The sequence below is a fragment of the Phyllopteryx taeniolatus genome, chromosome 22 (genome assembly GCF_024500385.1).
Source record: "Phyllopteryx taeniolatus isolate TA_2022b chromosome 22, UOR_Ptae_1.2, whole genome shotgun sequence".
Taxonomy (NCBI): Eukaryota; Metazoa; Chordata; class Actinopteri; order Syngnathiformes; family Syngnathidae; genus Phyllopteryx; species Phyllopteryx taeniolatus.
The window spans coordinates 10297271-10323493 of NC_084523.1; the positions used below are offsets into that span (position 1 = coordinate 10297271).

Here is a 26223-nt window from a genome sequence, read left to right on the forward strand (position 1 = left end):
AGCTCGGCTTTCCTTCATTTTCTTCTCATTTTGCTTGCCGCTCGCTCGTTAGGGCGGCCGGCCGCCTCACCTGCGCCGCCCTAATGACGCCGCTCCATCCCGTCTTGTATTGCCCCCGCCGCCATTTAGCGCCGCGTGTTTTGTTTGCTCGTTAACTTGGTCGCCGGATCAAAGCGGCTTCGGAGGGCAAATTAGCGCGCTACCTATTAGCGCCTTCGCCTGGCTAACGGCGCGCCGGCTCAACGGGAGGCCCGGCGTTGCGGATGGCCAGTTTGAAGGAGCGGGTTGTGAGCGACAGCTGCGGCCCGTTTAGGCTTCAGGGGATTAAATGAACTATGAGGCGCGCCGCCTAGCTCATCGCGCGGCTCGTCGAGGGGAGCGTGACGCCGCTTTTGCCGCTCGGCGAGCAGCGGCCGCGGCTGCGAGCCGTGAGTGGCGGCCGACGGCCGTTGTGGGTTGCCAAGAATGACAGGCCGTCTTCCCCTTGTGCCCGCTGCCAAAGAGCGAGAGAGAGAGAGAGAGAGAGAGAGCGAGAGACGTGCGCACACACACACAGACAAACACACACAAGTGTAGGTTTTTAAGTTCACTTTTGGAAAAGTAGAGCAATTGCAACACACTGAGTGCCTGTGTGAGTGTGTGTGCGTGAATTTGTGAGGGAGTTGGTGTGTGCGTTTCATGGTTAAGTGATCGAACGAGGAGGGAATGTGTGCGTGTGTGTGTTTATACAAGCGTCACGAACCCGCAGCGCCTGAGGCGCACACACGCGCACAGATGCCGTGAGCCACATCAAATCTCAGCCGGTCGGACCGAAAGCTTTCAGGCTGCGCACATGAACGCACGCACACACTCTGACTGCAAACAGTGACACGGCAGCTCGCGTTTGCTTCCGCCATTTCCGCCGCAGAACACGGCTGTCGGCCTTAGCGCTTAGCTTAGCGCCTTCATCTGCTGAGGATTAGCATGCAGCGCTAGCTGGGGTGACGCACACACAGACACACACACGTCATGCAGTGTGTGTGTCTGTGTGTGTGTCTGTGTGTTGGGCTGTTGACGAAACGCAGTTTTGGAAGTAGCACAAGTGCATTTTGAATTTCTCATCTTTCTACTGCAGCCTGTTGAGGCAGCAAACTACTTCCTACGGCAGCCCATTTAGGCGGGAAGCATGTTGAATTTACGACGTTGCCGTTGCTTCAAAATATAGTGACTAAAAAGAAAGTCATTCCTAGGATTGTAAAAGCGGGGGCTCCACGTGTGAATTTATACTGCAACCCGTTTAGGCAGAAAGCAACGCTTTCTTGATGATGGTTGCTTGGATCTTTCTTGATGGTGTAGCAATGAGAAAAGAACAAACAATTAATTAGTAACAATGGAGGCGTTTTTCACTGCAGCCCATTTAGGCAGGGAACATTTCAATTCATTGCACTTGCAGCGAGTTGCCATTCTGCTCAAGATGTAGTGACAACAAACGAACAAACAATGAATGCTCCCGAAAGTATGAACGATGGAGGCTACTTGAGTGTTTGTACTGCGGCCCGTTTAGTCAGGGAGCAACTAATTGTGCCCGCTGCTAGCACCCGTTATGTTGAAGATGACAAATATTCATTGTCCCTGAAGTAGTAAAGAAGGGAGGCCAAGGAAATGTTTCTACCGCAGCCAACAAGAAGAATCTCAGAAATGTTTTTGTCTTTTCCAGTGTTTGGGTGTGGGCGCCGCCATTGCTCTCGGATGTGCCTTGTTGAAAGGACACCGAGCGGGGACTCGAGTCCCATGGGGGAGGAGGATGCCGATTGCCAATGCCGATTGCCCGAGAGCTCCCGGGAGGAGGGTGGGATGAGAAGGGAACGTCTGGTGGCGGGTGCGAGACGCTCGCTCGCTCGCCAGGGCGCCCTCGGGTGACGTTCGTGCGCGCGCATTTGTCTGTCTGTCTGTGTGTGAGAGAAAGTGAGTAATGGCCTCTGATATCTCCCGTCTCTCTTGTCTCGTCCTTCTTCTGCTATTTCATTACACATCATCAATCTCATCATCGGGTGCGGGTGCGAGTGAGAGAGTGAATGAATGAGTGACAGATCCTGTTCGAGCTAGTACGTGTGAGAGAGTGCCTGTGTGTGCGTTTTTTTAGTGGGAGAGAGTTTGCGACACATGCTACCAAACGTCGCTACGAGCGCCGCGTAATGTGTTTGGCGGCGTAATTCAGCGCCGCGCTCAAAAGGAATCGTTACTCAGGTGACAGAATGGAGGCGGTCGGTCTCGCGCCTCCCCTCTGGGAAATTCCATGCCTATTACTGCTAACAAAGCAGAATGGATGCCGCTTTCTGTTAAAGAGCCGCCGCGAGACCGCCTCGCTGACAGGAAGTCTAGCGCGGCCGCGGGTCGACCCGCCAAAGACGGCGCGGACTTCGTCTTTGCCAAAGTGGCGGAGCTCGCGAAGCGACAATGTTGGGATGTGTCGTGACTCCCAACTATTGGAACTGTCGACCATGCAATAGTTGTTCATGACGAACTGCAATGCTCATGTGACCCCTTAGTGCTGACCCGTGACCGTGTCATGGGACCAGAATTATGACACATTGTTACTCCCGACTACACACGACGAGCTACTGTGCCAATGTGAAAAAAAAACAAAAAAAAGTCTGTGGTTATTTCAGAAATGTTTGTGCTTGTTGCCACTTCATCACATCCACTTAGAAAAAGGTTGCGCCTTGAAAATAAAAGCAACAACTTGAGGACTAACCAGCGTCACCGCGTGGACTCGTTATGTGACTCATGAGTGACTAATAATTAGACAAATAACGAATGCATAATAAACGATAACGCTGGCAGCTCGTTGTGCTGCGACGGAACCGTCGACCGCGCCGCCCGCTAACCGTGATTCACGCGCTCGCTAATTGCTCTGACATCGCGATTGCAAACGCAACGAGAACACACACGCGCGTCACATGATGGAACATGGCCGCCCGCCCGGGCGGGGGGTATAACCTTGACTCGTCTATTCCTGGCCGGCTAATTAGAGCGGGATCTCTCATTAAGGCGCGCTCCTCGCTTCCTCGTTTCCTGGGATTCGGGCAGTCGATTAAAGCTGGACCAAGATTTCAAACGGTCCTCGGAGGACAAAAAAAACAAAAAACAAAAAAAACAGTTAGCCTTCATGTCGTAAAGAAAACTGCTGCTGAAATTACAGAATTGTCGTCTAAGGTTCATTTGACACTTTTGTCATTTTCAAGACAAAAAGATAGCCGTTATTCCGGACGCTGCTCCCTAGCTCGACTGGCCGTGTCATTGTGACTCGCAACTAACTCCACTGATCGGGTCAATGTCGCACATTGTTCCTCCCGAATGACTCAAGTGACCTGCTCACGACTAAATACTAACCAGGTCAACGTGATGAACTGTTACTCCTGACTGACTTTCATGACTGTCAATGTGACACATTTTTATTTTTCACTAACTCTACTCACGAAAACATCATGACACATTTCTACTCCCCACTATCTCGACTGACTATGGCAACGTGTGACGTTGTTAGTCATGACTAACTCTCCGGACCATGTCATTGTGGCAGATGATTGCTCACCGTTAACTACTTGCTGAGTGGATGTGAAACTCCTGACTGACCATGTGACGCATTGTTACTTCCAAATAGCTATCGGCCATATCAATCTGGCACGTGATTGGACGCAATTAACTCATTGCTATGTCAGTGTGACGCTCCCAACTAACTCTCGTGACTATGTCAATCAGGCACGTGATTGTGATTTTCAAGCCAAAGAAACCAAATCAATCATTAATGGGGAGCTGCGTTCCCATCGGGGGCCAGCGCCGATGAGATCCAATCAAAGCGAGCGACCGTTTAACAGTAAACGGCGCAAAAAGGCGTCGTGGGAGCGAAACGGGCTGCCAGATCGGGTCTGGTTTTGCCAGCGTACCTGTCGGGGGAGCGAAGAGGCGGATGCGAATTGCAAACATGAGAGATGGGGATGCCGGCGTGCCTTCATCCTCCTCGTCGTCCTCATCCTGGCTGTCAGACGCCCAAACGGCGCATGACGCAAGGGAGACGCTTCGTTGGGCGCCTGGCGGCCGGGCCAAGGAGCGGCACAGACGCACGCGCTCTCCTGACCGCGTCAACGTGGCACGTGATTACTCCCGACACATTGTTACGCCCAACTATAATACAGTATGTTAATATGACACATTATTATTTTGAACTAACGCTTTGATTGTTACCAGCAGTAGTGAAACATGGCAACTAGCTACTTGTCGGCGACGCTAGTCGACGTGCGTGCGCCCACGTCTGGGATCCCGCATGCGGTCGTGTAATGAGTCCCGCTCCATCAGCACGCGCCAACACACGGACGGACACTTTTGAACACGAGACTGTTGGTTTTGGCTCCGCCCAGCTTCCCGGTTCGGGAAAAGAGCGGATGAATAAAACGGCAAAGGAGAGGTGGGAAGAGATTCCTTTGAAGGCGCGCACTTTCAAGCACGGCCGTTTCCAGCATATTGAGCCATCTGTCGCGTGGCTAATTGCTATGCGTGACAATGTTTTTGCGAGCCATAAAGCCTAATGAAAACGAGCACCCCGCCTGCCCTAATATCCTTGAATGTTATCGCCCAATCTCCAGCACTCCCCTGCCCTGCCCTGCCCTGCCGCGTCTTCAGGCCCGACGCGCCAGTGCCCTCTCTTCCTTCCTCTTCCTCGCTCATTTGCAGCATTTGAAATGGCGCTTTCCAGGCCCGGCGCGGCGCTCACCCCCCACTAGAGGCTGCGGAATTCTCTCGGAATCTCTCGACACATCCGGAGCACTTAAGCTGCACGATTAGTGTGTGTAAAAGCGTCAAGGGTGAACTGTTCCGTTGCCGAGCGCTTCCCGCTGTTGCCGTGGCAACAAGACGGATTAAGACGACGCCAGAATGCGCCATACGAATGAAGCCACGCTAACTGCCGTTAGTGTCGTTTATGCTAAAACGTCGTGTTATTGTGCAGGAAAACATAACCTTGGTACTTGTCATACATCAGTGTGCTGTCATGTGTGTGTTTACGTGTGTGTCTGTGTGTGCGCGCGTGCATGCTCATTAGCGCGCGGCAGCTCGTTAGCGCACCGCTAGCCGAGCGCCGGGGCACCGGTGCAGCTTCATTAGCCACTGTGACATTTATCTGATGTTTTCCTCTCTCGGCGTGGCGCGCGTGTCGTGTGTACCGCCGCGTTACCACGGCAACCACACGTTCTCGCACACACACGACCGTATTGTAAAAAACGTTTGCAAAACATTTGCAGGGGAAAATATTGTCGAAAAAGGACAAATATATTTATATATTTTGTAAGAGTCATCGGTACGACCGCCAGCCTCGTGAGGATAAGCGGGACGGAAAATGAATGAATGCATTACTTTTAATGGAAATAAGGAATAAGATGGTCATTGAACGGGGACAAAATCGTTGTTTTATGAGGAAAATGTGCTTGTTTTTGAGAGGAAAAAAGATTTTGGAGTATGCCCGTCTTACTGTTCTTCTTCCACAGCAAACTCATCCAAACATGCCTTTTATTTCTTTGTGCACTGGGAAGAGAAAAACAACTTTCCATTCATAAAAATAAACTTTTAAAAGAATCCAACTGTTATTGGGTAGTCGTCGTAGATGGTGTGTGCGTGCGTGAACGTGTGTCAGAGACCTTGCACAACTTCCCGTGCGGAAAAAGCGAAGTTTGGCAGCGCGCTCGTCAGCAAGATTAGCCCCCCCCTGGGGGCGCACCCCGCACACGCGTCGCCGGTCAGAGGACAGCTCGGCCCTTCCACGAACTCGCCCGCCCGCGCGTGCGTGCGAGGTTAGCGGCGGCGGCGGCGGCGATGCGTCATTTGGAGCAGAAGGTGCAAGCGGCGGGAGGATAACGAGCGCAGCCGGCCTCCACTGCAGCTGGCGTTTACGATGCTTGAAATGTTTGGCATTTGAGCACAACAATATTTCAAAGGAGAAATAACATCATTTACAAGAAGAAAATGGTGATTGAAGAGAATTTACCGGCGTGAAATCTGCTTGTCGAAAGGTATTTTCCTTAAGCGTACAATGTTTAAGTTCCCTGTGGATGTTTCACCGCCACCGACAAATCAATTCATCACGTCCGTTTTTCAAGGGGTCCGTGTCTCGCCCAGGCAAATTCCAGCTTCTCCGTCACTGTAATTACCAACGGACACCTGCAGATGGCAGCGGTGCATCTCTTTGGACTTGAAAGCAGCGCCGCTTTTGAGTAGAAGAGAAAGATGAGGCGGGAAAAATCGATCATGAGAGAGACAATGGCGGCGCGTTGGAAGTCAGACAAGTCAAGGCACCTGACTCGGACGGAGTGCGTCGATGTATGATGGAAACGCAGATGATGTGTCGCAGGCGCCAAGTTGGTGTCTCTCACAGCGCATTTCTCAGTCGGAGATCTGCAAATGAAGGATTTTGCCCCTCAAAGCCCTTTCTCACTTTTGGTGGTTCTGGAGTTTGAGGTGTTCTGCCCGTTTGTGTTCACAGAAAGCTTCTTTTGGTCACTTTTTGCTGAGAAAGCTTCGAAACAAACCTCCTCCCCCTCGGCCGGGTCGGCGCTTGTCTCGCCCGAGAACACAATTTGGATCTGTCAAAATGCTGGAAAAGGGCCAGGAGGCGTCGACAAACAATGGCCTGAAATGGAGGAAGATGGCGAAGGTGGCGAAGCTGTGACGCCCGCTCTCACGTCATCCGCGGCCTCGGGACACACGTACGAGCACGCGCGCTCACACAGAGCCGGCAGTCACCTTGCGGCGGTGAAGCTCTTCATTGTGTCAGCGTGGCGAGCGAGTGGCGGCGCGGAGCCGTGACGCTGCGCTGACAACAACGAGGGATTGTACGCGCGCGCGCACGGCGTTAGTCGCGCGGGCCCAAGCCACCGACATGTCCTTGAGGTCGTTGAAGGAATTTGGCGTTTCTGCCGAGCGCCTGGGCTCCTTCTGCAAGAGATGGATGACCCGAGCTGAAAGGTCAGCGTGTGTTTTCCCCATTTTCAAAAGTCGGGGTTCCCTCAGCAACATTGCGGCTCGATGGAGTGTTTGCTTGTGTTGTCGAGGCGAGTATGCGAGCGGCTGTCGCCGATGAGCTTCATGCCAATGTTGTTTGTTTAGCCACTGAATTCAGCCATTTCTGTAGCATGAGTTTGTGATTGTGTACGTGTTAGCTGCGTGATGTTGATACTTTATGATCCTGTTTGAGAACTATCTTTCGGCATCTATACGTCATTCTGAAGGCGTCCATAAATGTTTGGCAATTTTCCCTATTTGAGGCGGGGCCACGGCCGTCTACGCCGCCAATTACGGGGTTCGCTGTACCGCATTTTGCCGTTTGAAGATTTGTTGTTCCCGCATCACACAAAGAATAAATGTGGTTATTGTCGCACGGTCTGCTTGGATGTTTGAAGGGTTTCACTTACCGTAGCAGCGATGCTAAGTTCCCTTAGCCCTTCTATGGCGTTTTGCATTCTATATTAGCATTTAGCTCGCCAGCTTTGCTCTGATGACATGACTGAACATTTTCATTGCTTTTGGGGTGCAGTCCTGTTCTGCGGAAATAGGAACTGCTGATTGAATATTGAAAATGATGAAGAATCTTCAATCATTTATTCTTCCACAAGTATGATCAATAGTTAGTCAGCTTTTTTAGGAAGTCTTGTTTTTGTTTTTTTCTTCGCCATATTAGCTCTTTTATTGCAAAGCCAAGAATGTTGTCGTGCAACGAATTACTGCTGAAAGAAAGATTCTCAAAACATTTCTTGTCAAGTAATCGGTTCATTCTTGTAAAATTATTGTCGATGGACCTTTTTTTTTCCCCCACTGTTGAAAATGTTTTTTTTCCCCTGTAAAAGGTTATGAATTTCTCAGGATGTGATGATTTTCCTAACGAGCACTCGGCGTCCTCCGAGCGGAAATCGATCCGCCCTTGAACCGTCTTGTTTTTCTTTTCTCCCGACAGTAACGGCACGGCCGGGAAGATGAACGGCGCGCTGGAGCATTCGGACCAGCCCGACCCGGACGCCATCAAGATGTTCGTGGGCCAGATCCCGCGCTCCTGGTCGGAGAAGGAGCTGAAGGAGCTGTTCGAGCCCTACGGCGCCGTCTACCAGATCAACATCCTGCGGGACCGCAGCCAGAACCCGCCGCAGAGCAAAGGTACCCGCCATCGCCTCAAACAAATCGCCTGTCCAATCGCGGCACCTTCACACATGCTCCATCGAGACCCACGGCAGAACGCAAAGGCCGGATTATTCTATTCTATTCTATTATTATTTCATAGGATTGTCAGCCACTGTAATATGAAGTGAAATTGGAACATTACATCAGGACAGGTTTTGTGACTTCAACACGATTGGTCGACTCCAAAATAGGGGGAAAAGACTGAAACGCAATCTTTGGAAAACTGCAGCAATAGTTCACATCCAAAAGAATGTAAATCCGATTGCTGTCTCACTTCTCGACACCCACAAATAAAATACAATTTATAGCGAGGAACTATATAGGTCGCAAATAGAAATGACCAATGAAATGGATAAATGAACATTAAACATCACTTGAAGACTTTTGACGGCCGATAAAAGACGGCGTGGATCAGGGGTGGGTGTCAAACTCAAATTCCCGGTGGGCCAAAATTCCAAATTGGGGCCCAACTCAATATTTCATGAAAAATGGCTTGTCTGCAGAAATGGAGCGTTCAAGTTGATCACATGGCATCAAACTTCCATTTCGCTTCAACACTGAATGTGGAAGAAACAAACTTTCATATTATAAACACGAGAAATCCTGTTTGCAATCCAAAGCCATCAGTGGTATTTGTTGTCTGAAATAGATAACGCCAATTCCTCCGTCTCTCCATCTTCGATTTATTGACGTCTTTTTTTGATGTCAATCTGTTTTCAAAGGCCGACAACAAAACAACCCCCAAAAATAAGAATGTCCTTCAATAAAAATCCAAACTTCAAGCTAGTAACAATGCCTGTCTCGGAGTTGATAAAAAAAAAAACCCCAAAAAAAACAACCTGACTTGAACGATGTTACGTTCTCTGTTGCAGGCAGGTCCGTCTTTTACTGTCGCCAACAGACAATCTGCCGCTCAACCGTTTTCGGGAAAGGGAAGTGTACATTTGCCCGGCAACCCTAACCCTAACCCTAACCCTAACCCTTGCCCGGGGGGGGTGGGGGGGGGGGAGACCGGTAGCATAGTTGCTAACGACTGCAACAGAACGGGAAGGGGCGCTCGGCGGTCGAGACCGATGGGCCGACGCACTCGCAAAGCATTCTGGGATTTGGAATATGAGTGGCGCGTGCGCAATATACTGGCGGGCCAGCTCGAGTACACATTTGATACGGTCTTGCGGGCCAAATATAATGACATCGTGGGCCAAATTTGGCCCCCGGGCCTGACTTTGACATATATGGCGTAGATGGAAGCGGGAGGACGAGAGGTTGTTCGGAATTGTCGTACATTTTTGCACTTGGCGTCAAGATTTTTGTCAAAGGGAACTTTCTTCGGTGGCTTCTTGAACAGTCGCGCTCAAAAAAGAAGCGTAAAAAACGACTTTTGATGACCACCGAGCACTCGCTCCTGTTACGGACGCACACGCGCGCCGCGCTTTGCACGGGCGCTCGAGTCCCGCGGGCAGGCGGATGCGTTTGGTCATTTGGTATTTTCAGCCGGACCAAAACCAAGAAATCCGCGAGTAGGCGAACCCACGGATATGCCGGCGTCCGCCGCCGTTGTGAAAGTGAAATACTTAACAAATGTGAGCGACTGGATTCAAAACGTCAGAAACCGTTGAAACATCACAGCTGTGCTTAAACCGAGCAAAAATGCTCCTAAATACCGTACTTAAAAGAATGATTCAATTCAAATGTGTTGCACTTAAAAATGAAATAACTGTCGAAAAACAAGATGAAATGCGAATCACATCCGAAAACGTTCAAGTGTCCGAGGCAGCGATTCTTTCGCGTATCGTTGGAGGGAGCCGATGTGCGACAATTTCACGTTTGAAGACGCAGCAGCGACGAGGTCTAACATCGGAACGTTCCGGCCCGGTGCGTCGCGGCGTCCGTTCAATCGCGCGACGAAGATCAATGCGTCAAAGCAAAGCGAAGCGAGCGTCGCCAACGAGCATTTCCATTGTTTCAAACGTCGTCTCCATTTTGTGCCGCCGCCTTCCTCTTCCCCTTTGATGAGCTCGTCAAGCGCAGCGGGCTACAATAGCGCTGCCGTATTAACACGTATTCAGCCGAGTAGAAGGTAGGCGGAGGGGGCGACGGTCCTGATGAGACGGGAAGGCGAGAAGCCAGAAGAGCGAGCGGAAAGCCGCCGCTCCGTCGTGGCGGAAAAGCACATTTCAAGCAAACTTCTCAAGCGACGACAGGAAATCAAAAAGGCGAGGCGGTCGGATTCTTCCACAAAACAAAACAACGCGGCGCCGGCTAATACCTGGCAAATCATCACAAACTGTCGCGTTTGATGAGGAAGAACAAACCCCGCAAAGAAGGGACATTTCAAAATGCTCACGTTATTTGGCTGCACGTTTACATTCTTCTTTCCCTCTGGCAGCCCGTTGAGGCGGAAAACCACGACGGTCACATCCACGGCTGCCAAAGTGCACAGCAAATGTGGTTGTTGTTGTTGTTTTCCAAGCTCGAGCTCGCTCTCGCCATTGTCGTCGCTCTCGCCGTCGTCTCATCCCGTTGAGGCGGCAAACGAGTTGGACCTCCAGGAACCGCTTGGGAAATGGAAATTTCCGACAATCCTTCATATTCCACGCCCTGTGTTAGCTTAGCATAAGAATAGATTCCACCTTGAACGTGTTTGAATTCATTATTTTGGACTGTTCAAAGGTCAAAGTTCAGCCGTCTGTTTCCATTCCATCTCGGCCAACGCCGCTTTGAGAGCGACGCGCGCGAGTTTGCCGAGCGTAAAGGAGCTCGCTGAAAAATCCACGCGCGGCAAATCCTCCCGCGAGCCGGGCGCGCCGTGTTTACGTCCCCGGTGTCACAAGATTATTTGCCACGCCGCTCGCTTTGCGCTAATAGCTTCTTGTTGCTGTGCGCCCCTTCGTGCGCCTTTACCTGTGTGTGTGTGTGTGTGTGTGTGTACTAGCATCCGCTTTGTCCTCGCTCGTAGGACAATTCCGCGCAATAGGAGTAGGACGTTACAAGTAAGGCAACATATTTGCACTTGTTGCCAAATAATCCAGAACATCGTGAGCAGTTGATGGAATCCAGGAAAAGGCGACGGCCAACACGAGCCTGCCTGTCGCGTCGCAGCCATCAAATTCCCACTTCATGATTCTTTGCTCAAAACAATCAAGTTGATCAGTTTCAACGTTGAATCTCTCGTCTTTGTCGTGTATTCAATTCAATATCGCTTGAAGATGATGTGCAAATCAGTGTCTTCTTTTTCTATTTACGTTTAACACAACGGGGCTTGTCGAAATGTATGCGAGTGTTTATGCTGACCGCGGCGCCGCTCTTAGTTTGATGTGTTCGGAGTTAATAACCAGATGAGGCGGCGGGGCGAGTGAGAAATGGACTCATTTGTTGTTTTTGGTAAGTATTTTTTCATGCATTTATTAATTTTGCGTGCGTGCGTGCGCCGGGAGAAAGATCGGGATGAAGGAGGAGACGGAGAGCGAGCGAGACAAAGGGAGCCAGAGGGGTAAACGGCAAGCGGCCGGCTCGCTCACACGCGAGTGTTGGCGGGGGGCACGTTGCGTCATTTCTCTTCATGATCCCCAAGAAGTTGAACGTCTTCATTAGCAGGCGCGCCGCCGAGCCCCCTTGTGGAAATCGGCGCCGATCGTCCACCAAAGTGCGAGCGGCATTCGCGTCTAACGCACGTCGCCCGCCTTTGGTTCTGCCCGCTGGCGTTGCCCTCGCATTAGCCTCCCGATAGCTTGAAAGCAGTCATTTTACGCTTTTTGTTCACAATTTCAGACCGGTCCCGGGTGACTTAAGCACACTTTACACACTGTTGGTGGTCTCGTTGAAATTACAATGACACTCGTCAAGTCGTACGCCGATCCGTGTATGCGGCGCATGCAGAGGGCACGTCGGCAAACTCCAAAATATCGCCCAAAATCTCGTGCCTTCAAATCCGCATCAATGCAGCTTTGCTTACCTTGTGGCTTTGACTCGATAGTCGCAATTTTCTTCTCCACGGCCGCCCGTTGAGGCAGAATACAAGCCGGCCCGCTGCACTTCGCATGGACTGCGTTTCAATTTGGATCTGAAGAATCGATAGGAAACTCGATGGTCAAAATATTCGACAGCCGCAGCACGAATAGAGAGGGACGACGTCTGCCTCGCAGTTCCAAGTTCGGGGTCGGAATCCCAGCTCGTTTTCTGCCAACTTTTGGCTTTGTGCGAACGGCAGCTCTTGCGCGCGTGCGTGTGCGTGCGCCGACTCTCAAACAGCCCTCGTGCTTCTGCGGTATGCGAGCGAGCGAGCGAGAGGTCCGTTCCGCCACTCTTTGATCCTCTCCTTGGCAGCCCACCACCTGGGACCACCCGGCACATTCCGCGCGGCCATCGCAACGCGCGCGCATGAACCGCGACGGAATGCGCAAATCGCCAGTGTAGCGCTTTAGCCTCGCAATGCTAACCGTCGAATTGCTGTTGTGCGGCCGTTCCTAATATTTTGACCACCTCCCGGAGCTCGACCTGGTCGCTTGCTTCCATTTTAATTCTTTTCCGAAAATGTATTCATTTTCTTTCAATTGTTTTTATTTTTGATGATGATGATGATGATGATGTATTTGATTTTTAAAGGGACAGCGCACAATTCAAAGAAATTGGGCCCGAGTTAGGTCATAGCTCATTTGCATCTGTCAACAAAAATGTCATAATTGCTACATTGATTTATTGTAACTATCCATCCATCCATTTTCTGAGCCGCTTCTCCTCACTAGGGTCGCGGGCGTGCTGGAGCCCATCCCAGCTATCATCGGGCAGGAGGCGGGGTTACACCCTGAACTGGTTGTTATTGTAACTAATACAATAAAAAATAAATGCTCAAGACAAAGAATATATAACTGAGTACTGTTACTGTTTGACATATTGTACATACACGTTCTAGTTAATGTTTTTTTTTTTTATGTCCATCTCCAAATGAACTGGCCCACATGTCTCTTCTCAGACTCGATCCCAAAAGTGCGCACACCCCCTGGTTGAGCATGGAAAAGTGAGCCCGGGAGCTGCCGCGCGTGGAATTGCGGATGCGCCGCGTGACTGCTGACCTACATGGAATAAATAGCGCGCGTTTGACTCGCTGTCAGCGGCGGGCGCTCGCTTCTCTTATCTTAACCCTCGCATAGCCTTCTTTTTTCACGCACACGGACGATGGCCCGCGCCAACGATATCCTCCGAATAATTGTTGATATCACATTATCAACTCGAGATCTTTTTCAAATGCATTACCAGCCTCTCGGACATCAATAACTGGATGAGTGATTATTTCTCAGTTGAACATCTACTATCAAACCGTGTGATGTCCTCGGGTTAGCGTTAGCATCAACAGCATGCGTATAGCATGTCCCCAATCATGAGCCCATGTCCCATAAATAGCTGTCTTCAACGCAAACAAACCACCGTCGCACCGGGCTCGTAAGTCGCATTCGCTTGCGTTTCAAAACAAGAATGAATTTGCGCAAAGCAGCCGACAGCGGCGGCGGAAGTGGCGTCCGTCGCGCCTCGGGCCTCATCAAAGGGACTCGAAATCCCCTCCAGATGCTCGCCGTCGGATTTGGGCCGAGACGCGCGCCGCCGCCGCCGCGGGCCAAACGCGTGTCCGCAAAGGCGCGCGTCCTAAACACATCGGTCGCGCCGACTCACGGCTGCGACCGGGAGCGAAGAACGAAATCCCAGACGGAATTCCAAAGACTGCAACGAATCTGGGACGGCGATTCAGATGAAAAGGGACTCGTATGCTCATTTCATATTTGTCTCTTTTTTTTTTATTTTGGACTGTACATGACTAAATAAATGAATCTGGGACAAGAATTCCCAACCCTGCATCAGATGAATTGTTCAAATAGCTTTCTGATCCCAACATTCAACTTTTGGGGGGCTTTTTTTTTTTTTTTTTTTTTTTTAATTATTTTATATTATTGAATCAATGAATCTGGCACATGAATTCACAATAGATGAGAAGTGAAAATGGCATTCTGAAATTATAATGTCACAGTTTTGTTTGAACAAAGAAAGTGTGAAATTATTTTTTATCAATTGTATTCTTATAAAACAATTTCTATGGATGATAATGGCTCATTTATGTAATCGTGAAAATATTTCGCAGGATGCCTTTATTGGCGACAAGCCTGCTTTGTGTTTATATTTTGTGCCAAAATTTGGGAACGACTAAAAAGTTCAGAGCTTTTTGATACTTGAATCAAACAAAAAAGGTGTCCTAATGAATATGAATCTGTATTTCGATGTGTATATATAATGGTGTGTGTGTGTGTGTGCGCGCGTGTGTTGCAGGCTGCTGTTTTGTGACGTTTTACACACGGAAAGCCGCCCTGGAAGCCCAGAATGCACTGCACAACATCAAGACCTTAACAGGGGTGAGCGTTCAGCCTCTTTTTCTAATCGCACGCTTCCAGCTGCATATTTTCACCCCCCCCCCCCCCCCCCCCCCCCCCCAGTTTGACGTGCGGCTCCAAACGGAGCGTTGGACTCACTTGCTAATCGAGTCCAAAATGATTGAGTCACATCAGATGTATGCTTTCATTCGGGCTTTTTCGTGGCGAGTCAACACACATGAAGCCTTTTTTGACTCTGTGGATGATTTGTAATGGTCGTGCTAATTTCCATTTCCACTTTTGAGAGGAGCGTTGGGGTTTTTCGAATTCCATGAGCAACCAAGCAGTGCACTTTTTTGGGTTTCTTTCTACCATGCAAGGTTATCATCAATTGTTCTTCTTGGACTGTTGAAATTTGATTCCTTGGAAATGTAACATTCAATTTAATTTCTCACAATTTAATGATTTTCAAGTTTCGACTGAGAAAAATACACATTTTTTTTTCAACTTGATCACATGAATTTTTGTGTAAGAAAGAGAAAAAAAACAAAATTCGAGTAAAAGTGCCTTTTTTTTGTCCAATTAATTAATGAATACATCTTTATATATTTTTTGAGAAATGTCTACTCTCTTCTCTGATCAAATGATCGTAGTATATTGCTCGTATATTGCGAATCGGCCCGATCGGCGTCCCCGACGTCCCAATCCGCAGGCTACGGGCGACCGCCGCCAATTGGGCAATTTGCGACGCCGGCCAAATTTTGCGCCGTGTTGTTTTTCCCCGAGTCGCCGTGTAAAAGGCTCCGGGGGTAAGCGCCTTCAGTCGGAGCGCCACGCGCTTATCTCCCGCCACCAACGCACGGCGCAGCACTTGGCACATGACAGCAACATCAAATGGAGCGTCCATTTGATGTTGCTGTCGCTTCGTCGTCATCTTCTTCTTCGTCTTCTTCTTCCTCCTCCTCGGATACATCGTCATCTTTTGGCCTTTTCACTTCAGGTCGCGGCCAGTAATCCGGACAGCGGGAGACGCGCTCATCCTGCCGGCTACAGCCCTTCACATGCCTTTTTTTTTTTTACTGGAACAGCACACGGAATAGGAGAAAAATGCTTGGTATTATATTAGCAATTTTGCCCCCTTTGCTTCTTTGCAAATAGGAGACGCACAATCGGGCTCAGGACGTTCGGGACGCACTCAGCAAGGAAAAAAGTGACACACAGAACAAAGTAAAGTACAATAGAGTGTATTCATTTGAAAAAAGGCAGAATAAGGTCTTTTTTTTAGGGGGGGAAAAGGAGTTGTAAATATGAGTATCATGTTAGTCATAATATTACAAGAATGTCATTTCTATTCCAGTGTGTGAGTTTTGTATTTTTGGGGAATGTCAGATTATGTCAAGACAAATTTCCAGAATAATGCCTGGTTTTTATTCAGAAAAGAAATTGGAAGATCATATTATATTTATGTATATTTGTGACGTCAATGTCAGACTTTTCTGGGACAAATAATGGGAAATACTCACAAGCATATTGTCATATATATTGAGAAAATAAATCATAATCTTCAAAGAATAAATTCAGATTTATTGTAAGAAAAAAGATGCAATATTATCAGAATAATAATGCTTTTTTTTTTTTTTTTTTTTTTCCAAAGTTTCAATATCCTGAGTCATTTTTTTAAGACAAAATCGTAATATCATTTTCCCTATGAAACTCAAAATATCATATTTTTCAGGAATGTCCGATTATTTTGAGAGAGAAAAATATGAATAATTGCAGAAAAGTCATCTGATTTTTATTTAGAAAAAAAGCAATCTTTTTTTAAAAGGGTCTGAATATTACGTAAATGTCCAATTTATTTTGGTGGGAGGGGGGGGGGGGGGAAATGTCTGTTTTTGTATGAAAATATTGACATATGTTTAGCAAAAAAACGGTCACATTACAAGCACATTGTGATTATATTTACAAAAAAAGTCAGAATCTTCTCCGAATAATTTCCATTTTTTTGAATGCAATATTATCCAAATAACATATTTATTCCAGAAACAAAATGTGAAGCTTACAAAATGTCCTATTTTTTTCGGGAAAAAAGTTCAAATCTTACGAGACTAATTTCATCTTTCCAGAAGTTGTCATATTATGAAATGACAGTTGATATTGAATGCTTTTTTTCTTCCCCCCAAAAATGATACATTACTCTTCTAATATGTATTCTTTTGCGATAACAGGATGCATGTGGTGACTTGAAATATTGAGCTAGCTAGCTGACTAGTTAGTTGACTGGCTAGTTAGTTTGTTTGTGGGTTGTTAGTGTGTGTGTGTGTGTGTGTGTGTGTGTTGAGGTTGGACAGAGGTCTCCACTGACAGCTTAAGTGGCGACTCAAGAGCGAGCGAGCGACGCGTCTCGCTTTTTCCTCCTCGCCGCGGATGCGCGAAAGGCCGACGAAAAGGTGAGGCGAGGAGCGCTAAAAGTCGACGCCCACACCGCAAATGAACGGCGCCAGACCAAGGTAAAGTGCAGACGGCGGTGGAGGGCAAAGCAATAAACAGGACTCGCTCAAAAAGAAGCACAGCTCTACAGTGATGAGAAAAAGTCGACACACCCCTGTTCAAATGGCAGCTTTTAGTGATAGAAAAAATAGACACTGTAAATCTTTTTTTTTTTTTTTTTCACCACTCATGTTACCTCTAACCTGTAGAACTCAACTGAGAAAAAATACAAACCATTGCTAAAGGGGAAGTAAAAACAGCCAAACGGGATACTGTGGTTGCCAAAGTGTGCACACCCTCTTGTAACAGAGATGTCGCTGTGTTTCAAACAAGGCGATCTCATTCAATTGTTCAGCCTGAAGGTTTTGTTCGAACGTTCTCATCATTGCTTCCACCGTGACCCCTGGCCCAGCTGACGGCAGATTGTCGTCACATCCGTGAAACAGCCAGTACTTGCCAGAAATTCCTGCAGCTCCTTTCCTCTCGGCAGCCTCCCTGACCGCTTTTCGTCTTTTTGTCTTTTCATCCGTTTTGGAGGCTCATGTCGCCTATTGTACATTTAATGCCTCGGAAATCCCACGAGAACAGCTCAACGTTATTTGGGGTGAATGAGAGGCACTAAGATGTGATTGGTTCATTGTGACATTAGCCACATCCCCAGTTTGTAACAAAGTACCGCTAACTGTAACCACATAACTCCTGAAACTAACTGTCACCGAATAAAAGTAAATAGTAAAACTGTACCGAGGTAACTGTAACTGTAACTGAGTAACTGTAACCAGAACCAAGTAACTGTAACTAACCAGGTAAAGTGAGCGAAATAGGTCAGGAAAAGCCTCCTAGAACCTCTGAACTTTATTTGGGGTGAATGAGAGGCACATTCAGGTGTGCGCCGACTCACATTTAACATGAATGTGATTGGCTGCATCCCCAGTTATAAGAGGGTGTGCACACTTTTGCAAACACATTTTCTCATTTTTGCCCCCCCTGTAAATGATTTAAAACATTTTCCACTCAGGTTCAAGATCACATTAATTGTGGAAAAAGGCTTGAAGTCATTTATTTATTTACATCACAGGGGTGTGTAGACTTTTTCAATCCACTGCATCGCTGTCACAACAGTATCGATATCTCAGAATTCAGTTTCGATGCTGTCGTCGTCTGAGGACCTAAATGAGGATGTTTTTTTTTTTTTTTTACTTTGCATTTGGCTTTCCGTTGTATTTATAAAGACAAGAGAAATGATCTCCAAATATTGCCAGGTGGGACCGCGTCCCCAACTGAAAGCCGTCATCGTCCGAATGCGATGCTCGACAATCGTCGTTCTTTCAGATGTTCGACGGATGTCACGACGCGTTGCGCGTTTCCAACGTGCCGATGAACGCAAGGGCGCAAACGTTATGGATCCTCAAGCGGCGGCGCGTTGATACCATTTCATTTGAAGCGCTCCGTGTCCGTCTGACGGGCTCGTCGGGACGTTTTCCGGCAAATTGAACTCTTTGATGAGTGTGTGACAGATGTCGAAATTGCGGCGGCGACGCTGCGCTCGCCCCCCACCCCCAACACCCCCAACACGGAGGGATGAAGGGAAGGACATCAGGGAACGTAGCACGCGTCCTTGGTTCCGGAGCGCTTCCTTTCTCCGTCTTTGGATGAAAGGCCTCCTTCGATTGGTTTCCTCTCAAGGATGTTTGGAGGCCGGAGTGCAGAAGACGCGCGGCGAACAAGTTGCGCAGGAGACTGCTGAGAAGAACAGGTCGTTCATTTCATATCTTGTCACATGAGAGAAAAACAAAAAGAAGCATGGCTTGAGGAGAAATCTGTTGAATTTTGGAATTTTCCAGACAAAACCCAATCATCAATAGTCTCATTCATTTTTGTCAGAAAAAAAGTCATAACTTTACAAGAATCATAATGTTTACAAGAATATTGTCGGCATTTTTGAGAATAAGATTTTTAAAAAAGCATTCTTTCAATTAAGTTTAAGAACTATATATCATTGGAATAAAGTACATATTTTGAGTAATGTTGTTTTTTTGAGAGAAAAAATACATCGTAAAATGTCTTTTTGAGGGAACATTTTTGTAACATTGCAACAGTAATGTACAAAAATGTGAAAAATTTGGACAAATTTCAGAAAGAAATATAAGCACGCAATTATCAAAAGGCACTTACTGTTATTTACAGTACAAACAATCGAGCACATTTGCCAGAATGACCGTATTACTGCATATTTAGTGACCCAAACATTTACATGCGGTGTGTTAAAAGTGACATATTCATACCCAAATGAATTCTAAACACCTCTCATATTTAATTTTTAAAAGCCTACTTTACATGGTGGCAAAGTTTCATCACATTTCAAGTAGTTTCTGTAATTTAGAATGTTTATATTTCATGTTTTATGCACATGTAATGTAGCAAATATTTCTAATAGTGTACGAAACACCTTATGTAGCATATTTACAAAACATTTCAAAAACAATATTTCACAAATTCTGCCAGGGTATGTAAACTTTGGAGCACAACTGTCCATATATGCAGTCATCCGTACCCTTGTCATATTGGAACGAAAGGGTGGGCAAACAGCTTTTTTGTAACCACTAGGTGGCGGTGGCATTTTGGAATGAAAGTGTACAGCTTTTTCATAGCCTCTAGATGGCGGCATACATTCATAAAATGGGAATTTGTTTTCCATTTACCCCTGTACCCATGTATAATGCACACTATGGACTTTTGCCAAGTTTTTTTTGTGGGGGTGGATGCGGTATGTAAGGTCATTTCTATTTTCTAATTTCTATTCGACCTGATGTTGCATATTTGCAGCCTGTTTTCATTCCATATTTGATCATTTTGCGCTGATGGCGGAGGTTACGCGGTCGCGGTTGTTGCCCGAGGATGTGCAAGGAGGCGGAAAAAAGAAGCGAGAGTGTTGTCGGATCATCAAACTTTCATGTTCCCGGAGGCCATTACGCAACACGCAGAAAGGCCGGCCGTTAGAGCGCGTGTGCGCGCGTGCGTTGCATTCCCACACGCTCGTCATCACACAGCCTCGTTATCGGAATCAATTCAGTTCAAGGCGCTAATTGCCGGAGTGAAAGCCCAAATAGAAACGGCTAACCGCTGCTCCCGCTAACCCTAAAAGCCCCCTAACGAGTGCGTGCATGCGTTTGCTTTTATTGAAGTGCAGAAATATTGCGACTTGTTTCCAATCACGCGTTGATTCAAATGTGCTGAGGACGATTTCAGCAGTCAACTTTCATTTGGGAAACCACAATCAAGGGGAAAAAAATGTCTTTCATTTCGATTTTCTAAGACCATTAGCAATCATTTATGGAAAAAAGCAAATCTCATTTGATCCGTTTTTGTGATTTGAAATGAATTTCATGATCGTGACTGAAGCAATTCTTGGATATGAAGCCAATTGGGAATGAGCACACCTTTTCGTGGTTTTTGTCATCACTTGACAATGAAGTTGTTGTTTTTTTCCTGAGATCAAAAGTCCCACGTTTGACCCCAAAATGGTTTTGATGAAGGCAAAATGTTCTTTTTGAGCTCTCACAGCAACATTGCGCCGTTGTGTGTGGCAGCCATTGCACAAGCATATGTTCGTGATAGTTTTAGGGATTGTTTGCTATTTAGCGTCTTTCCACTATTATTTCAGCCCCTTTTAGAAATGATTAGTACAATTGCATTCATGACTATGACTGTGTAATAACCTCCCAAAAAATCAAGGCATTGCAATTGCACAAATTAATATTAATGCTTCGAGGAAGAAATCAATTACAAACTTCTCAAAATATTTGCTAAGCACGGACATTCAAACAATGCACAATATAAAATGTATTTTTTTCATCAAGGCAGTAGCCCCCCAAAGTTTTTAGCGCCACTGAGCGTTTTCGTGTCGAGTTGATCGTGGACGGTTCGAATCCCGGCTGCGACTGTCCGCTGCCGAAGTGCCTTTGAGCAAGATGCTGAACCCTAATTGCTTTACCTGCTTCAACGAAGGAAAAATGAAATGGAATGAAAATATTTGTATGGAAAGTGAGTCATTTTTTTTTTCAAGAAAATAGATATCATTTCATGAAAAAAAAAATGCTATTTTTAGATTTTACAATGTTTTTTTTTTTTAATTAATTATGTTCAATTTTTTCTGTGAAATGAGTGTAACCTCACAAAAATAAAAGAAGTTTTAAATTGCAGTCAGAACAAATGTGAAGACGCTAAAAAGCTTCTCAGGTGCGTGCGTGCGAGTCGGTCGCCGACATCCGACGGTGCCGACCGTCTGCGTGGCTCGCCGTCACACGCCGCACACGGCGACGCAGCGTGCGTGCGTGCGTGCGTGCGCGCAACACCCAAAAAGTTGCAAGGCCGCGCAGCCATCCTTGGCAAGGTAAAAAGTGACCTTTCGAGGGCACCGTTTCATCAGCGCCGCATTTGGCGGAGATTAACGGGGCGGAAGCGCGCTCGTCAAACGCGTCGTCCCGTCCGTCGGCGGGAACGTCGAGCGGAATGTCGGCCTCGTCGCTTTCACCGCCAAAACTTGAGTCGCAAGGGTCGTCGCTTTCATCGCCATCTTATTCTGCCATCGTGACACGTTTGCTACATATAAATTGGATTTTGTAAATTGTCACAATAAGGCTGTTTTTTTTAATTTTTTTATTTTATTAAGTCTTTTTTTTAAGAAAAAAAGTGAATCTTACATTTTTTTCAGGAAAAAAATGCAATCATAGAATCAAAGCACTTTAACGGTAATTCATAGTTTTTTGTTTAAAAAAAAAAAAAAGTTTAAATTTAGGGGAATAAAAACACATTTTTGAGAAAAGTCTCATGGGAATAAAAAGGGTTTTTTTTATGAGTTTTGGGAGGGGGGAAATGTTTTTGGGAGAAAAAGGTGCAATCTCACTCGACAAGTCATCAATTTTAGAATAAAAAAAAATTACGTCGCATGCGAGAGCGTTTCAGTCGTGCATATGAGCAAAAACAAAAAAATGACAATAGTCTTCATAAACCCCCCAAAAAATTGAGTGTTTCAATATTGCTGAGAGTGGAAAAACCTTCAGTGTGTGAGTGATGAAAGTTTCTGTCGTGTGTTTGGGAGCATTTGAGTTGTGTGTGTGAGAGCGTTTTAGTAGTGTCTGAGAGTTTCTGTAGTGTATGAGAGCATTTGAGTTGTGTGTGAGATCATTTTCAGCCGGCCCACGCGGACGCGCTCCGTCGCCGCCCCTCTCGACCTGCCGCGCTTACAAAAAAAAAGAAAAAAGCGCTCAACGCTGCTACGATGACGAACGGCGGACACGCTCACCCCTGACCCCCCGCGGCCGGTCAGGGTTTCCCTTCTGCTTTTTGGGAGTGGTTTTGGCGCCCTGCGCAGCGCGTCACAGATGTCGGCCGTCGCGTGGGGTCGCGATGGAGCGATCGAGGGGATGAAACGCCTTCCGGGTCGTCGCGCCTCCGCAAAGCGCTTCTCAATTATTTCTTTTTTTGCTTCCTTTGTTTCATTTTTCTTCGCCGGCGAGACGGATTAACGGCGCCGAGCAACTGAAGACGCTGGAAACCTTTTGCTGTGCCCCGCCAAGAAAAAGAGAACGTGCTCTTCTTCTTCTACTTCTTCTTCTTCTTCCTCTTCTTCCTCCTTGGCTCTCGTGGCCACACTTGGAACAACATTAGGAGGAATGAGAATATTATGAGGATATAACAAGTCGTCTTGTGAAATTGGTTTGAGGAAAAGAATTCTTACAAGAATAAAGTTGGACTTATTCTACATTATTTTTGAGATTTGATTATTATTGTATTATAATTGTATTTTTCCCAGTTGTAAGGTAATTTGTTTTTCAAGAAAAAAGTTGTATATTTGAGAAATTATTTTGTTCTTTTTACAATTTTTCTCTGCAACAAAAAAATATTTTGGGGAAGATTTTTTTCTTTTTTTTTTCAGTAAGATATGTTTCAAGAAAAAAGATACATATTTGTGAAATATGGCTTTAATTGTCTTTGCCTGAAAGATTTAAAAAAAAAAAAGAAAACCAAGTCAAAAAATAACTAAGTAAATACATTGTCACCTTGTTTTTTCGATAATAATCATGTTGTTTCCAGAATCTTATGAGCGATATCTTCTTCTTTCTAAACATTGTATTTTTAGAGAAAAGGTATTATGTTTTGATGTATGAAGAGAATCAAGTCATATTGTCTTATTGAAGGATAGAACATTAGTCTGTCGCTGTATACCTTTTCATCTTTTCAGTGCGGTCCTCATGTTCTTGGTTAAGAGCAGAATTTATGACTTGACTGCATGCTTTTCATTAGTCTGCCCCCTTCAGGCAGACGACAGAACTGACAGATAGACATAGACAGGGAGGATGAGGAGGAGGCAGAGTTGGGATGAAGGTGTGTGTGTGTTAGAATTGGATGATCAAAGTCTTCTATGGCAGTGTGACTGAGCCTAGGGGCACGCACACACGCACACACACACACACACACAGCTCGTGGTTGAGTGTGATTGATTCCGCACTCGATTGGGAGAATCGGCGCCATCCGTCTCCGTGCAGATCAAACGGCGACATAATCCCCCATCAAGGAAGCAGACATGGCGAGAATAAGAAAAGACCCAAAAATCTGGAGATTCCAGCCCCCCCTTCAACATCCCTCCCAAATCCCATCACTTATGAAATATTTGATATTAAAAAAACATCGGGCGAACTCGGGTCCTCGTCAGGTCAGAAAAGCTCCGCCGGAGTTTGAGCAAATCGGAACTTTTTGTCTTTGCCAGCGAACCAGCGCATTTATTTGGTGGCCTGGTGTGAAAATATGTATTTTAGACATCTCAAACACAAACCCCCCCGCCCCCCCCCCCCCCCCCCCCCGCCCCCCCCGAACTCACTCAGTAGCGCCCCCTGGGAAGTTGGAGAAATTCAGCCCCCGTCGCTCGTTTCACTGACGGACACGAAATTCGTTCGCACCAAAAAGTCTCAAGGACCCGTGCCTGGAATTGAACAGGAAGTCGGTCGGCATTTTGGTTGGAAACGGCGATTTGGGGCGAATTTCAGAGTTGGTACTTTGCCGAATTCTGACTTCCTTGAAAAAAAAAAAAATGATCCCCTGACACCCGTTTACCGAATCCACGGCAAAGTTGGTGGGCACGTCTGTCGTAAAAGGATGCGTGAAAAAGTCTCGAAGACCCAGGCCCTGAAACGAAGTGGCCCCAAAATGGGGGTGGGCCAGGGGCCGCATGATTTTATCACTTACTCGACGTGTAAATGCAATGAATTGATCTTTTCTTGTGCGTCTGCGCTGTTCCAGATGCACCACCCCATCCAGATGAAGCCCGCAGACAGCGAGAAGTCCAACGGTGAGCGCACACGCACGCACGCACGCACGCACGCACTTCAATCAATCGTGTGTTTGCATCAATGCCTGTGTGTGTGTTGTCGCCGGCGCGGTAGAAAGCTGCGCGTGTGTGCGCGCGGTGGACACAATGTAACATTGAAAAAATGATAAAAGAGGAAAATCTGACGTGTCATGTCCGTTTGGAAAATCCAATGTGGCCCTCGAGCACAAAAGTTCGCACACCTGTCATAAATCATACCACGGGGGAACGTGTCAGAATCGCACACAATTTGTCTTCTTTTTTGTCTTTTTGGCGGACAGGGAAGTCAATTTAATTTCAGTAAAAAAAGGTGCGTTCTTTTTTTTTTTTTCCCTCAAAGAAAATCCAGCTCATTTTTTTACGGGACAACCCGAAAGCACAAGAAGAAGAAGATGTGAAGTCTTAACTTTTAGGGGGGGAGGTCATATCCATCAACAAAAATAATATATGATTTTCCATTTAAAAAATCATTTGTTCTTTTCATAGAAACTGTTTTGTTTTGGTTTTTTTTTACAAAAAGATGTCCTAATCACAGAAGAATACATTTGTATTTTGGACTTGATCGGGTGTATTTTGATGAGGAAGTTTATTTGAAGTTTTGTTTGTCTGTGGGAATAAAAAGAGAGAGACAAAGAAGATTCCAGAAAAAAAAAGTTGAAATCTCATTTAATAAGAAAAAAAAGCATAATCGCACAAATTGTATATTTTTCCTCCACAAGAACAGTCATTTTTCAAATAGTTTGGATTTGATTGTTATTGTTTAGCCTGTACATGCTACCCTTGGGTCATATTCTTCCGAACTTGGATTTTGACTCTCATAGACGACACAGAGTTATATCGAGCAGTCTCCAGATGTCTGCAGTTCAATTGAAGTTCAGTTGTGTCACCGCCTAAAACTGGATGAGCCAACATTTTCGTCAATACAACTGAGATCGTTGTTTTGGCCAGTAAAGAAAAGAGGATTGCTGTTAGTAAATACCTGGAGTCACTCGCTTTAAAAACCGAAGACCAAGTCCGAAACCTTGGCGTTCTGGCAGTTTCCGACCTGACTTTCAACAGTCGTATCAAATCAATGAATAAAACTGCCTTCTACCACCTGAAGAAGATATCCAGAGTGAAGGCTTGCGTGTGTCAAGCAGACCAGGAGAAGCTCATCCATGCTTTCCATCTCAAGTAGACTTGACTATTGTAATGGTCTTCTGACTGGACTCCCCGAAAAGAGCATGAAACAGCTGCAGCTCATTCAGAATGCTCTAAATTCTTTACGCTGGCTTCCAGTCAGCTTTAGAATAGATTTGAAAGTTCTGCTACTGGTCTATAAATCACGAAACGGTTTCGGTCCTGAATACAAGAAAAAAATGCTCATGGAATATAAACCCAGTAGGGCTCTGAGATCGACAGACTCGGGTCAAATAGTGGAGCAAACATGGTGAAGCAGCATTTAGCTCTGATGCTGCACACAAATGGAAGAAGTTGCCAACACAAGTGAGGTCAAGCCTCAAGTGGGAATGGTTTTTAGTCCAGGTTCCAAAGTCCCGTTTACAGCGCTTCCACTTTTCGAGGATATTTCTTGCACCGTACGCTGTTTGAATTGTACTTCTTTGTTGAAAGCGGTTTTCTTTGTTTTGAAATGCTTTTAGTCATGTAAGGCACATTGCGTTACCGCGGGTATGAAATACATTTGCTTTGCTTTAGAAAAAGGCAGATTTGACATTTTTAATTATGATTAGTTGTCATTTTTTGTTGATGTTATGCATTAGTCCGTTTTTACAACTCAAAAAGTCATATTGATCAACAACAATAAAAATGTCC

The 26223-nt window shown here is 46.3% G+C and overlaps 1 protein-coding gene across 24 annotated transcripts in view; it reads left to right on the forward strand.

Moving 5' to 3' along the window:
- celf2 (cugbp, Elav-like family member 2) overlaps nucleotides 1–26223 on the forward strand; it is a 186776-nt gene that overhangs the window by 137372 nt on the left and 23181 nt on the right. For 22 of the 24 annotated variants that reach the window (XM_061761908.1, XM_061761913.1, XM_061761900.1 and 19 more), the window contains 3 exons: nucleotides 7979–8175; nucleotides 14515–14597; nucleotides 24345–24393. In XM_061761908.1, the coding sequence (XP_061617892.1) occupies nucleotides 7979–8175; nucleotides 14515–14597; nucleotides 24345–24393 (329 nt within the window). Of the gene's footprint in view, nucleotides 1–6841; nucleotides 6994–7978; nucleotides 8176–14514; nucleotides 14598–24344; nucleotides 24394–26223 lie in introns of those variants that run through there. The other 2 variants (XM_061761910.1, XM_061761912.1) reach the window with 2 other exon arrangements.